The sequence below is a fragment of the Hetaerina americana genome, unplaced genomic scaffold (genome assembly GCF_022747635.1).
Source record: "Hetaerina americana unplaced genomic scaffold, ioHetAmer1.1.p SCAF_307, whole genome shotgun sequence".
Taxonomy (NCBI): Eukaryota; Metazoa; Arthropoda; class Insecta; order Odonata; family Calopterygidae; genus Hetaerina; species Hetaerina americana.
In genome coordinates this window covers 97,501-110,746 of record NW_027286883.1, presented here as the reverse complement: position 1 = coordinate 110,746, position 13,246 = coordinate 97,501, and the positions used below count along the sequence as shown (strand labels likewise).

At 38.8% G+C, this 13,246-nt stretch overlaps 1 protein-coding gene and 1 pseudogene across 1 annotated transcript in view; one reads left to right on the top strand and one right to left on the bottom strand.

Annotated features, from left to right (window-relative positions):
• The window catches only part of LOC139691226 (zinc finger protein 665-like), a 41,688-nt gene extending 28,897 nt beyond the window's left edge, over positions 1-12,791 (bottom strand). The window contains exons 1-4 of the mRNA XM_071588972.1: positions 12,641-12,791; positions 10,651-10,875; positions 10,215-10,332; positions 2,345-2,505 (exon numbers count right to left, since the gene is read on the bottom strand). Of these exons, the coding sequence (XP_071445073.1) occupies positions 2,345-2,505; positions 10,215-10,332; positions 10,651-10,875; positions 12,641-12,766 (630 nt within the window). The 5' untranslated portion in view covers positions 12,767-12,791. The remainder of the gene's footprint in view (positions 1-2,344; positions 2,506-10,214; positions 10,333-10,650; positions 10,876-12,640) is intronic.
• Positions 4,686-4,804, top strand: LOC139691230 (5S ribosomal RNA; annotated as a pseudogene).
• Positions 12,792-13,246: the final 455 nt, after the last annotated feature.

The following is a 13,246-nucleotide window of genomic DNA, read 5'->3' as shown; positions in this document are numbered from 1 at the left end:
AAATGGTAGGAAAAAGAAGACAAAATAAACGAAGGAATATGACAAGGATGAATCCTCTTTCCAGGACTATTTAATGTACACCAAGAAGAAACAATAAAGGAAGCATAGCAAATGAGCATCCGAGGAGTCAAGGTGAATGGGGAAGAAATTTACATGCTGCAGTTCACAGATGCCAATGCAGAGTACCAATGGCACGAGTAGACCTGGAAGGAATCCTAAATACTATGGACCAGGTGCTTAAGGAAGAAAATATGAGCATAAACAAGAAGAAAATGAAATCCATTTGAGTGCAAGGGAGAAACTGAATACAGATATCAAAATGTAATTGGTAAAACTGGAGCAAATAGAGTAAGTAATGAAGGTACAGGTGTTCTAACTTATTTGGTACAGAAAATAAATGAGGAACATAAGCAAGAGTAATCATATAAGGAACTGCATATGTTGAAAGTGTCATCACCATGGGTTCTACAAATCCTCACTCCTTTTCAAAATTAAAAATGATGAAACCAGCAGTCAAATTAATATGGCTTCTTTGAAATTTTATCACATACTACCATGATCAAAAATTTCCCGGAATTTATTCAGAAAATTAAAAATACAAATTTATTCATCTAAATCTATATTGTCCCCTTCAAAGTAATCCCCATCGACTGCAACACACTTATGCCAGCGCTTGATCCAATCCTCGAAACATTTTTTATATTCGGTTTTCGGTATGTCCATCAGTGCTTCCTGCGATTTTTCCATTACTTCCTCTCGGCTGCTAAAACGCGTTCCCCGTAATGGTTTTTTAACTCGATTGAACAGAAAGAAGTCACAGGGAGCCAAATCAGGTGCATTCGGTGGCTGTTGGATGGTATTTGTTGCATTTTTCGTCAAAAAATTACGAATAATGATAGCACTGTGCGACGGTGCGTTATCATGGTGCAAAATCCACGAGTTTTCTGCCCACATTTCTGGTCTCTTTCGGCGAATTGCTTCATGAAAACGTCTCATAACGCCCGAATAATACTCTGTTTACTGTCTGGCCTTCTGGCAAAAATTCATGATGCACTACACCGTTGTAATCCATGAAAACCGTCAGCATTGCCTTCTTTTTTGACTGAAAACGACGTGGTTTTTTTGGTCTCGGCTCATTTGGTGAACGCCATTCACTTGCCTGATGTCTGGATTGCGTGTCGTACTCATAAACCCACGTCTCGTCTCCAGTAATGATCCTTTTGATGAATGTGGGATCTGATTCAGCCTCGCAAATCATGTCTTTTGCGACGTCAACACGGTCTCTTTTTTGCATGAAATTGAGGTCTTTTGGCACCAACTTTGCTGCTACACGACGGAAACCCAAATCATTAACCACAATGTCTTGGGCGGATCCATAGGCAATGTTCAAGTCCTCCGCTATTTCTCTGATGGTTAATTTGCGGTTATTGACCAACATTTCTTTTACTTTATCAATTTTTTCACCGACTTTCGATGTCGATGGTCTGCCACTGCGTTCATCATCTTCGATTGACTCACGACCACTTCTGAACCGCTCGTGCCACTGGTAAACGACCGTTTTTTTTAGAGAATCGTTGCCGAAACACTTTTCCAACATTTCCAACGTCCGTGCGCCACTAAATCCGTTTTTTACGCAAAATTTAATACAAGTTCGTTGTTGCAAATTTAAATCCATTTCTGCAATTGTAAAAAATCGCCAACACACACAGAGATAGATGTATTCTTGGCTACGTAACTTTTGCAAATGTCAAGTTATGACACTAAGATTTAAAGGGAATATCAACAACAGATGTACCAATTTAACAAAAAAAAACAGAACTCAAATCGGAACGATGGGAGCGCCACACGGTGGCTATTCCGGGAACTTTTTGATCAAGGTAGTACTTTCCAATTTCTAATCATTGTAACACATCTCCAACTGTTATTTATAATTGCTGTAAAGAATTAAACCCTTAGTAATAGTGGAATTGGCTATCATGATGGAAATAACATTGAATCGAAAAGTTGATAAAAGCATAGTTAATATAGACCTAGACACTAATTCATTGATATCAGCATAAGTTTAAAGAACTGACAGACTTGAACGTTATTCAGGCCTGATGATTGATAATTATAATGATTCATGGAAGTATTTATATTCTCTTCACTACTATTGCTAACAGAAGAATAGAACTGAAGTCCACAATAGACACTGAGAAGCTGAATGAAAAGTAAATAAACAACAAAGTGAAAAAAGTCATGGTAGGGGAAAGGGAATTACTCAAATCAGGACATAAAAGTTTCATTTTGAATACAACAAGATTCAGTGGCTAATTATGCACAAAACATTAAAAAATAAACTTACCAAGATCTCAGCTTTATCATGGCCACTTCTGATTTTCTCCACCTTTATAGGATGCAGAAGCATGGTGTGAACTTCAAGGATCTCTTTTTGTGCAAATCTTTTATTGCAAAATTGACATTTGTGATAAATATTTCCCACAGCATCCTGGCCTGTATCACCATCTGAAAGAGTTGTCAATGAATATATACATATACATATATATATAAATATATATATATATATAAATAATTATATATATATATATATATATATATATATATATATATAATTATATATATAAATATATATATATATATATGTAAATCATAAACACAGTAATCAACCCTAAGGTTGGTTTAGAAGGTGATGGTAGAGATCACATCACCTGGTACTAAGCCCTATACGGCATGTGAAAATTCACACATCAGGGTAGAGGGGCCAGTTTCTTTTCCTGTGCTGGTTATGGTTTCCCAGGAAGATCTGGTACCCTAAAAAATCACTTTAGCTTGGGTGGAGCTGCAGGTGCCCATAGTGCCTTACCTGGAAATCGAACCCCGGACCCTCTGGTCAGCAGTCCAATGCTCTACCCACTGGACTACCACGACCAACATACTACCTTGATCAAAAGGTTCCCGGAATAACTATAGTATATACATATACCAGCTACCCATATAATGAAATAATTATTAAACAGTTTAGGGGTTGTAGTAGTAGTTTTGAGGGGAGGCGACCGACAGCTAAGGTCATTTGCGCCATAGGGGATGGACAGGAAAGGATGTAGGGTGGAGAGAAACCCGGCGTCGGCATTAGCCTACTCTTTACGAAAGGCGCCAAGAGGTCCGCAGTTTAACGTCCCATCCGACGGACGGCTTACTCACTCAAAGTACCCTCCACAAAGCACCTCAAGTAGGGATCGAGATACCTCTGAAAAATATTCAACACCGCCGGGATTTGAACCCAACAGTTTAGGTAAACAGTTTATAAATCAAGAATGGATGTACCAATTTAAATACAGAGTCCCTCCCAAAAGTGGTAGGACTGATTTTCTCTGGCGCAAACTGGTTGAGGGGGGTCTGCCAGGCAGAGTAAGGTGGAGGAGGCTCTTAGCAACAGACCAACACCAACCTCAGTCGCCTGCGGGCTGTCGTTGAGTGAGGACACTGTTTTTAGTGAAGCAAGTTTGTTGTCCGCATCAAAAAACAAAATGAATCTGAATTTAGAGCAACGTTATTCCGTGAAGTTTTGTGCAAAACTCAGGAAGATAGTAACTAAGACCCTCGATATGATTAAGCAGGCTTATGGGGACACTGCCTTAAGCCGTTCTACAGTATTTGAGTGGCACAAATTGTTCAAAGAGTGTTGAAGACGACCATTGCTCCAGATGACCATCGACGGCAAGAACCGACACAAATGTGGAAAGAGTGAGGACACTGCTGAACACAGACCGACGCTTAACCAGTGAAGAATTTGCAGACCAGTTGGGTCTGTGTCTGCATTCAACGTCCAATGCATTATTTCACAGGATTTGGCCATGCGCAAGGTGTCAGCCAAGTTGGTGCCAAAAATGAGAGCCAGGGCGCGCTTGTGAGACAGCTCAAGGGGTGACGTTTTGGCTCAATAAAGGCCGTTCAAGAGGCTTCGGCGAGGGTCATCAACGGCATCCCCAAAGAAAATTTCCAGCGGGCGTACAGGGAATAGGAGCAACGTTATACTAAGTGTGTGGCAGCTCAAGGAGCATACTTTGAAGATTATTAAGTCGATGTAAGTATATCGTCAGTAAAATTCTTGTTAAAAAAATCAGTCCTACCACTTTTGGGTACGACCCTGTACTTCACTTATCATAATAATATAAGGAAAAATACTCAATAAAACTGTAAAAATATGTATAACAATAGCTTGTCAGGAAGACATTTATTTGATCTATACATTTAAACATTTGGGTTTATTTTTTTGCACCAAAAACCTTCTTATATGGAATGTTTTTTGTTTTCTTATCGGGTCCAAGAACAAATAAAGCCGATAGTTTGCCAATATGTGAACCTGCCACATATAATTAACCATGATAAAAACCAGAGTTCTCTAGATTCATACCACAAATAGTCAATGATTGGCCTGATGCTTTGCTATTTGTCATCCCGAATAGAACATGAATTTGAAATTGAATTTGTTTTAACCTAAAGGGCATATCAGTTTGGAATCATGGAAATCCTTGGAATAAGAATTTCTTTATCTTTGAATTTTCCTTTGAGTAAAGGTATATGAATCTCTTTTATCATACAATTTTTTCATTCCCATTCTATTGCATATTTATAATTGGTTTAGGTTTTGCAGTATCAAGCCACCTTTCAGCTATAAATTTAGTACCAACGACCATACCACGATGAATACATTGGTTCTTTTCCGATCACTGAAGTTAAGCATCGTCGGGCCCGGATAGTACTTGGATGCGTGACTGCCTGGGAACACCGGGTGCTGTTGGCATCAATTTGCATGACCGGAGAGGGTGCCCTTCATGTTCTTACCCACAAGATCTACACCAGGTATCGATTGGTATATCACCTTACCCTCGTAAATCATGACATATTAACGATGGGAAAAGCAATGTCTGCATTTCCATTAGTGACAATCCCCAAGGCAGGCGGGGGAAAGCAGATCATCCAGGATCTTTCACCCTGGACTGCATACATTAGAACACCTAAATTCATCCCCCAGTCAGAGGCCCAAGCCTTGGAGGCGATCCTTATTCATACAAAATTACTTAAACTTGATTTAAAGGATGCCTTCTGGCAAATTCTGGCTAGCCAGCAACAACCGCTGGCCCCAGCAATAATGCAAAGGTGGATGAGGGCAGTAGGCCACCAATTGTACACGAAATTTGAAATCATAATGATAGCCTATCTTGATGATTGGTTGGCGCTGTTAAATGACCACCAAACACATTTGGTACAGGAAATTGTGAAGTTTATCCGGTTTGACCTAGGCATCACTTTAAATTTAAAGAAAAGTTCCCTGGTGCCATCAATTACAATCAAATACTTAGGCATAAATATCCGTACCGCGCGGATGCAACTGAGTCTAACCAATCATGCACTATGCTGAATCAAGTATATCATAAACGTTGTTAAGAAAATAAGGCAGAAAGATATCCTTAAAGCTCATGGATATATTGTGTAGATAACTTATATTTTAAAACTACCACTCTTCCTGATACAGGATATGGCAAGGCACAACACTACGTGGCTAGCTAGGTTTTGGCCAACCTGGATACGAACATTATAATGTTTTGTGATAATCAAGCCGTGAACACCTCCCTAAATAGGGGTAAAGGCAAAATATTCTCATGTAATGATTTGATGTACTTATTTGTTACTTTAATAAAAGAACGTCCACAAAATGTGACCTGGAGGTACATTCCCTCGGACCAAAATCTGGCCGACTGTCCCTCTTGGACCATTCTACCTCCCTATGCCCGCTTGGCCTCAGATTTGGGTACCAGGTGGATATATAGGTGGGACGAGGCCTGAGTTGGTCAGTTGGTTGAAAAGGTTTAGAGGAGGAGTGTGCCTCCAGAAGAAACAAACATGGTTGGTAAGCCACGCACATCTCAGGAGTTTAAATATTCAGATGGATAATTGGTGACTTCCTCCACACAGTCAATAGATATTAATGAATGCATAGTACCTATGATTTCATTCTGAAATACAAAGTTTAAGTCATCCCCATCACTGTTTTTGGCCACCAAAACTGCTTGCAAAATCAATTATTTGTGATTTTTGAGCCTATCAATGATGATTGGGAACAGTTTGCTGATGAGATCATCTTTTGGTGAAAATAAATTGAAAACACTCTGAGGATATTAAATCAATCTGTTCAATTCTTCAACAGGAACGTGGCCATTAATGATAGACAAAAGTTGCTTGGAGAAATCTGTAGCAGGTGGATCATTCATCAATACAACTCCCATGTTTTTTGTCAGTTAAAGCTTCTTCTTAAAGCACCACAGGTAAGATGTTTTGAGATGAGGTGTTTATTCCATCTGTAACAGTCAATCTTGTAATGACTGGCAGGGTTTGGTGGAAATTGCCAGACAGTAAAATCATTGCATTACCAAAGCATCTTGAGTCATTGTGCAGATCTTTCAGTGTCCAGTCAAGTGTTTACAATGGATATTTGTATGTCATCATGCATTTGTCTCATATGATGATTTTATATTGCAGAAAATAGGAATAGATTGGAGGGAAAGGAGGCTAATCCGCAACCTGTACATGTCTCAGACTGCTCAGGTGCGAGTGGGGAACCGGAAGTCCGGTTGGGCAGTGTTAGGAAGAGGTGTAAGGCAGGGTTGCCCATTACCACCGTTGCTGTTCAACCTGTACATACGGGAAATGATCAAGGAGGCATGGGAAGAACTGGAGGTAGGAATGAAAGTGGGTGGGGAATTCATAAAATCAGTTAGGTTTGCTGATGACCAAGCTTTAATTTGTCAGTCAGCCAAGGGGCTGCAAGCATTGCTTAATGAATATGAAATTCAGTGCCACAGGTATGGGATGAAAATCAATATTAATAAAACAAAGGTTATGCGATTTTCTAGAAAGAAAAAGGCTAAGCTAAACATTAAAATAGGAGGGCAAAAACTAGAGCAGGTAAAACAGTTTTCGTATCTGGGAAGTGTTTTGGACCAACACGGTCAAAGTAGTAGGGACATAAGGCGAAGAATTGCGCTAGGCAAAGAGGCTTTCACAAGAAGGAGGGAGTTGATGACAGGGACATTGAGTAAGGATGTTAAAAAAAGACTTGTAAAAACTTTGATATGGAGCATAGCTATGTATGTCGCGGATATGTGGTCATTGAAGCAGGAGGATAGACGTAGATTGGAGGCTTTTGAAATGTGGGTGTGGAGAAGAATGGAGAAGGTGAAATGGACAGAGAAGAAAACAAATGAGGAAGTACTTGGTACGGTGGGCAAAGAGAGGAGTTTGTTGGGAGAAGTCCTTTGGAGGCAGGAAAAGTGGATAAAGAGGGTGTTGCCAGCAGTGGGATGTTGAAGACTGTAATAGAGGGGAGAATATTAGGCAAACAAGGAAAGGGAAGGAACAGGATAGGGTTTGTTAGACAGGATGAAGGGAGGAAGAAAGAACTCAGAGATGAAAAGGGACCTGATGTAGAGTGAGGTGTTGTGTTTTTCTGGGGGTTACCAATTGTTGAAATAGTAATTTTGTCGATCCAAAAACCTACCTTAACCAGTAGTTTACCTAATAATAATAATAATATGTCATACAGATAGCATCTTGACCTCTAAGCTGCATGTATATATGTATAGTATACATGTATAGTATATATGTGCATCTACTTACTGTATAATATATATTTATATTTATGTATTTATTGCTTAGCTACATGCATATAGGTACATATATATCTCTCCTGTATGTAAAAAGAAGTTGCAAGACATCTTTTTAAGGGAGAGATGGAAGGAACTAAGGAAAAGATTTTAACAGAAGTGTCTGAGAATGCTGGATGGAAGGGAAAGGTATGAATGGGGGTTCAAAAGGAAGAATCAGGTGGTGGATTTTAGAACGGAGGGGAAAATATAGAAGGTGCTGGATGCCGAGGGGGGTGTATATGGATCTGCTATATTGAAAATCACATCCATTAAACATTTGTCATTAGAAGTATTGATTACATATGGAATATCAATTATTATTTGTAATTCAGAGGATTTGTTGAAGAGAAATCATTTTGAAAAGAGCATAATGTAGATTTGAAAGGAACTATCTAGGTAGTCAGGGTCATTGCAGATATTGTAAATTCTTCGGACAGGTATTAAGTAATGGAGCATTTGTTTTGATATGGGTGGAACTGTTATGATGTAAGTATTTTTCTATGTTTGTCAGTTATACAGGGTTGCACCCAAAAGTGGTAGGACTGATTTTCTCTGGCGTGAACGGAGTGGTGAAGGGGGGTCTGCCTGCCAGGATAAGGTGGAGGCTCTTAGCAACAAACCGACACTAACCTCAGTTGCCTGTGGGCTGTTGTTGAGTGAGGACACCATTTTTAGTGAAGCAAGTTTTTTTTCTCCGCATTGAAAAACAAAATGAATCTGAATTTAGAGCAATGTTATTTCGTGAAGTTTCGTGCGAAACTCGGGGAGACCGCAACTGAGACCCTTGATATGATCAAGCAGGCTTATGGGGACACTGCCTTAAGCCGTTCCACAGTATTTGAGTGGCACAAGTTGTTTAAAGAGGGTAGGGAGCTCGTTGAAGACGACCATCGCTCCAGACGGTCGTCGACGGCAAGAACTAACACAAATGTGGACAGAGTGAGGACACTGCTGAACAGAGACCGACACTTAACCAGTGAGGAAATTGCAGACCAGTTGGGTCTGTCTGCATCCAACATCCAATGCATTATATCACAGGATTTGGCCATGCACAAGGTGTGCACCAAGATGGTGCCGAAAATTCTGAGAGTCGACCGACAGCTCCTGGCCAAATACAGAGTTGCCACGTTGCCACACCCACCCTATTCTCCCAATCTGCCACCACCGGACTTCTTCCTCTTCCCCCTGATGAAAAGACAGCTCAAGGGATGACATTTTGCCTCAATAAAGGCTGTTCAAGAGGCTTCGACAAGGGTCATCAACGGCATCCCCAAAGAAAATTTCCAGCGGGCGTACAGGGAATGGGAGCAACATTATATACTAAGTGTGTAGTAGCTCAAGGAGCATACTTTGAAGATTATTAAGTCGATGTAAGTATATCGTCAATAAAATTCTTGTAAAATAATCAGTCCTACCACTTTTGGGTGCGACCCTGTATATATGCAGAAAAGTATAATATAGGTTTGGAAACATCATAATCAGTGTAAATGACTAGCATGAGGCACAATGTGATTATTGATTCTAACATTGAGGGGTATGACAGACTGTCAAATGTTATAGGGAATGGCATAGTTGGCGATTCAGAAGATAAATTACATTACTGTAGGTGCATGATGAGTACGGAATTGGTGGGAGAGAGCTAAAAAGTGGGTAAGATAGGGATGAAATTTTGGTTTTTAAAGCAAATGTTTTGCATCTAATTACACTACAGGCGCCTGGAGTGGTTATCAGAAGAGATTGAGATTATAAGGATGGGATTGTTTAAGGAAATGTGATACGTTGGTGGGGCATTTGAAAGTTCACAAGGGGCACAAGGGGAAGAATTATCAAGTTTGAGGATAGGCTGGAGATCTCTAAGGAATGATCTGTCTCCCTGGTACATGGAATCTCCTGGTACCAACCAAGGGTATGTGGTAGGGAATGAATATATATCAAACATGCATCATCTGAATTAAAACCTTTTTAATATTTTTTTTGCTAGATTATTCAGCTATGGCTCTGTATGGCTTGAAAACAGTCATTAAAACAAGAGGATATGAAGGATTTGATTGTTTTTCAAATGAAGGTTTGGAGAATAAGGTGGAGAGGACAGAAAGAAAAACAAACAAGAAAGTGCTACTGGTAGAGTGAGAGAGTGAACTGCTGAGATAAAGCCATAGGAGGCTACTCATACTGATAATTCATACTGATGAATTCATAGTGCTCCTCATCCAATGGCATTAGTCCAAAGCACCTAAAAATTGGCATTTTTGCAGACTATACCTTGACAAATAAATTTCTCTTCTATCACAATTAATGATAACAAAGTGAACAAACAGTTATCAAAGGCTCTGTTATGGCTTTTACAAATAAGCAAAAATAACAAATATCTTTTAGTTTTGTTTCTGCACATATAATGGTGTGTGTACCCAGCAAAAGTTCGACATCACTGAATAGGAAACACTGAGGGTAGTCAAAGGGATTTGCCTGAAGAAAAGTGAAAAACTAATAGTCATGAGGCCTCCTTACCTTGTTCCTGCAACAGATCCTTTCCCAGGCATTTGTCCTCCTCAGTAACATAACACTCTTCCTTAATATCCACTTCTTCATTTAAGGGTAAAAAAAAATTTCCATCTTCCAATGGGTCCTGCAAGACAAGCATTACAGATGCAGAAATGTCAATGTGGTTTCATAGTAATATAATGACTAATGGAAGTGTTTATTTTCTCCTAATAATTATCATAAGCAGAAGAACAGGAACTGAAGTCCCTAATGGTCAAACAAGGTAAAGTGGAATAAAAGAATAACAAAGTAAAACCGTCAAGATAAAAGAGGGGTTTGCTAAAAATAAACAGGAAATTTTTACCACAAAAAAGACTGGATTCAATATGCAGATGTTTAATTGTGCACATAACATTATTATACATACACATACACACATACAATAATACATGTATACACTCACCAAATTCCTTGCTTCAACATTGCTGCACCAATGACTTTCACCTTCCTGAATTGATGCAACCATTGGCCGTTCTACATCCTTTTCTGGAGCAGCAGAGCATCCACTTGAAGTGTCAGCCTCTTCTTTTACAACAATCATGCCATCTTGGACCTTCACAGCACTACTGTCAACAGTGTCATAGGCGATTACATCCTCATCAATATCTTTCCTGTTCTCGGTGAGAAACTGCAAAGCATACAAAGGTTATAATATCATAATGGCAGATGATAAACATTTACAGCAATGATAACCAATAAGGGTAATAAATCTTTCCAGCTAAGCATATACTAGAGCAGCAGTAACAAACATTGTCACTTTAAGATAATTAGGAAAAAAACTTTATGAAACAGCATTTGTTTTGACTGCATTGCATAATTTCTCAATTCCATCACCTATAGAAATAATTAATCTATACCTTGTTGTAATTATTAGCAGTAATCCAATTCTTCCAAGTGTCCACGGTATAATTGGCAAACTTATCAATTGCTGCTGTTCAAGCCGAATGATTATGAGATGCTACAGCACTACCCAATGCCCATAATTTGCACGATTTATCACAAACCATATCCCCTTCTAGCCTCTACGCACCTTGTCCACCTACATATGCCTTTGTCATCATGGATCCGGACATCACTTTCCTCCTTTTAAACCATTCATGCTGCAATCAATATGAAACTGCATTTGGCAGTTAATGATGGAGTTAGCTCAATCCTAACCATTACATGGCATTATATGAAATCCAACCATTAGCAGCTTATTAATAATTGGAGGAAGATTAATTCTTTTCCTGTGCCACCAAAAGTTTCCCAGGATGACATCTGGTACCGAGTTAAGATTCAGAATGCTTAAGTGTATGGTATAAAGTGACTAGAGAGGTATGTATAGGAATAATACCCAAGTCTCCCAGTTAGTATTTCACTCTAAATCACCTGACTACCACACCTCAATCTGCTACTTATAGCTCCTCCTAATCCCATTCAGAAAAAGAATAAACATTCTGCTTTGATAACATTTTGTTAAACCCTTTTTAATTCTTTGGAAAAACCTATGGTATGAGGATATGTCCTAGACGGACCCTGGCACTACCAAATAGGGACACTTGATATCAGGGTATAAACAATATTGAATGAAAAAGACAATATAAACCTCATAAACACAGACCTAGCAACTGATCGAATATCATTGGTAGAAGTACAGAGAACGGTTGGACTTGATTATTGCTCAGGTCTACATGCCTCTGAGCAATCATAAGGAGGACTAAATTGATAGAATATACCATCACATAGAAGACAGAAATAGAAGATCACATAGGGTGTGTGTTACTACATGGAAACCCTTGTTAGTGACTGCAGAGATAAATGCAATAAAAGGCAATTGGAAGAGATGGTGATGAGGAGGGAGACTATTATTAAGGTAAAACTAATGTCTGCAGGGAGAAAGAAATTCAGTTCTGCAGGAAAGAGACAGGGGATAGTCATCACCAAACTTGGTTTAGGCACCAAAAAAGGCAATCAAATACGTGGAAAATGGTTCCGTTGTGACTCAGAAGGGTATCAGTAAGATTACTAATTATGGTCAAGAAAACATTTTAAAATATATTTCGTTGTATCTTCTCTGAAGATGCAACAAAAGATTCCTTCTAGCCCAAAGATGTATTCGTTGTTGACATGGTTCAATTTAATGAATACGTTTTTTGCAATGTACTTGCATATTTTTAACATTTAAATAAAAAGAGAATTATCTCACATGGCAAATTTTCCGAGGATTTAAAATTGAAAATGCTTTCATTTTGCCCGTTTGTAGGATTGGGAATTTTCGCGACACTTAAAAATAACTGGCATTGATCATAATGACCTTGGTGACGACAAAATTCTTTTTCTCCAGATTCGTTTTCGCAGTAGGACTATAGCACTCGTTGTTAACATAGTTCAATTTAATGAATACAACTAACCTCTTCTCGATTGGTTATCCAGTCCTTCGTTGCACAATTGGATCCCTTGTGGATGCGATCATTGAAAACAGACAAACACTCGCCACATCGACGCTTAAATACCCGAAATTCAGTCAGTTTCTCCATGCAGGCAGAACACACCAACCAGGGATAATTTGCATCCTGCACAACCTAATAAAATATTTCATTAACTGATATTCCGCTGGCCTAAATATCACTATACTTTTATAGAACATATACGGGACATATAAACACCACCTTCTGACTCATATTAAATTTTTTACAAACATAATTTCAAAGACCCTCTGCACAGACAACTTACTTTAACATCTATTAAATCCTCTATAGTCTTTTCCAGCAAGATTTGTAATTTGCTATTCTCGCCGAAAACATTGAGCAACAGTCCACGACTATTTAAACACAATCTGCACACTTCAAATTCGGCGTTATCGCACATTATGAACGTTTTAGAATATTCCGAATGATTTACTAGACAATTTTTTTTAAAATATTAATGCAATATGTCACAAATTACTTGTAATTGTATTAAAATTAATTTAAAACAGCCGAAACCACAAGGTAAACAACTCAACAGCTGGGCACTTG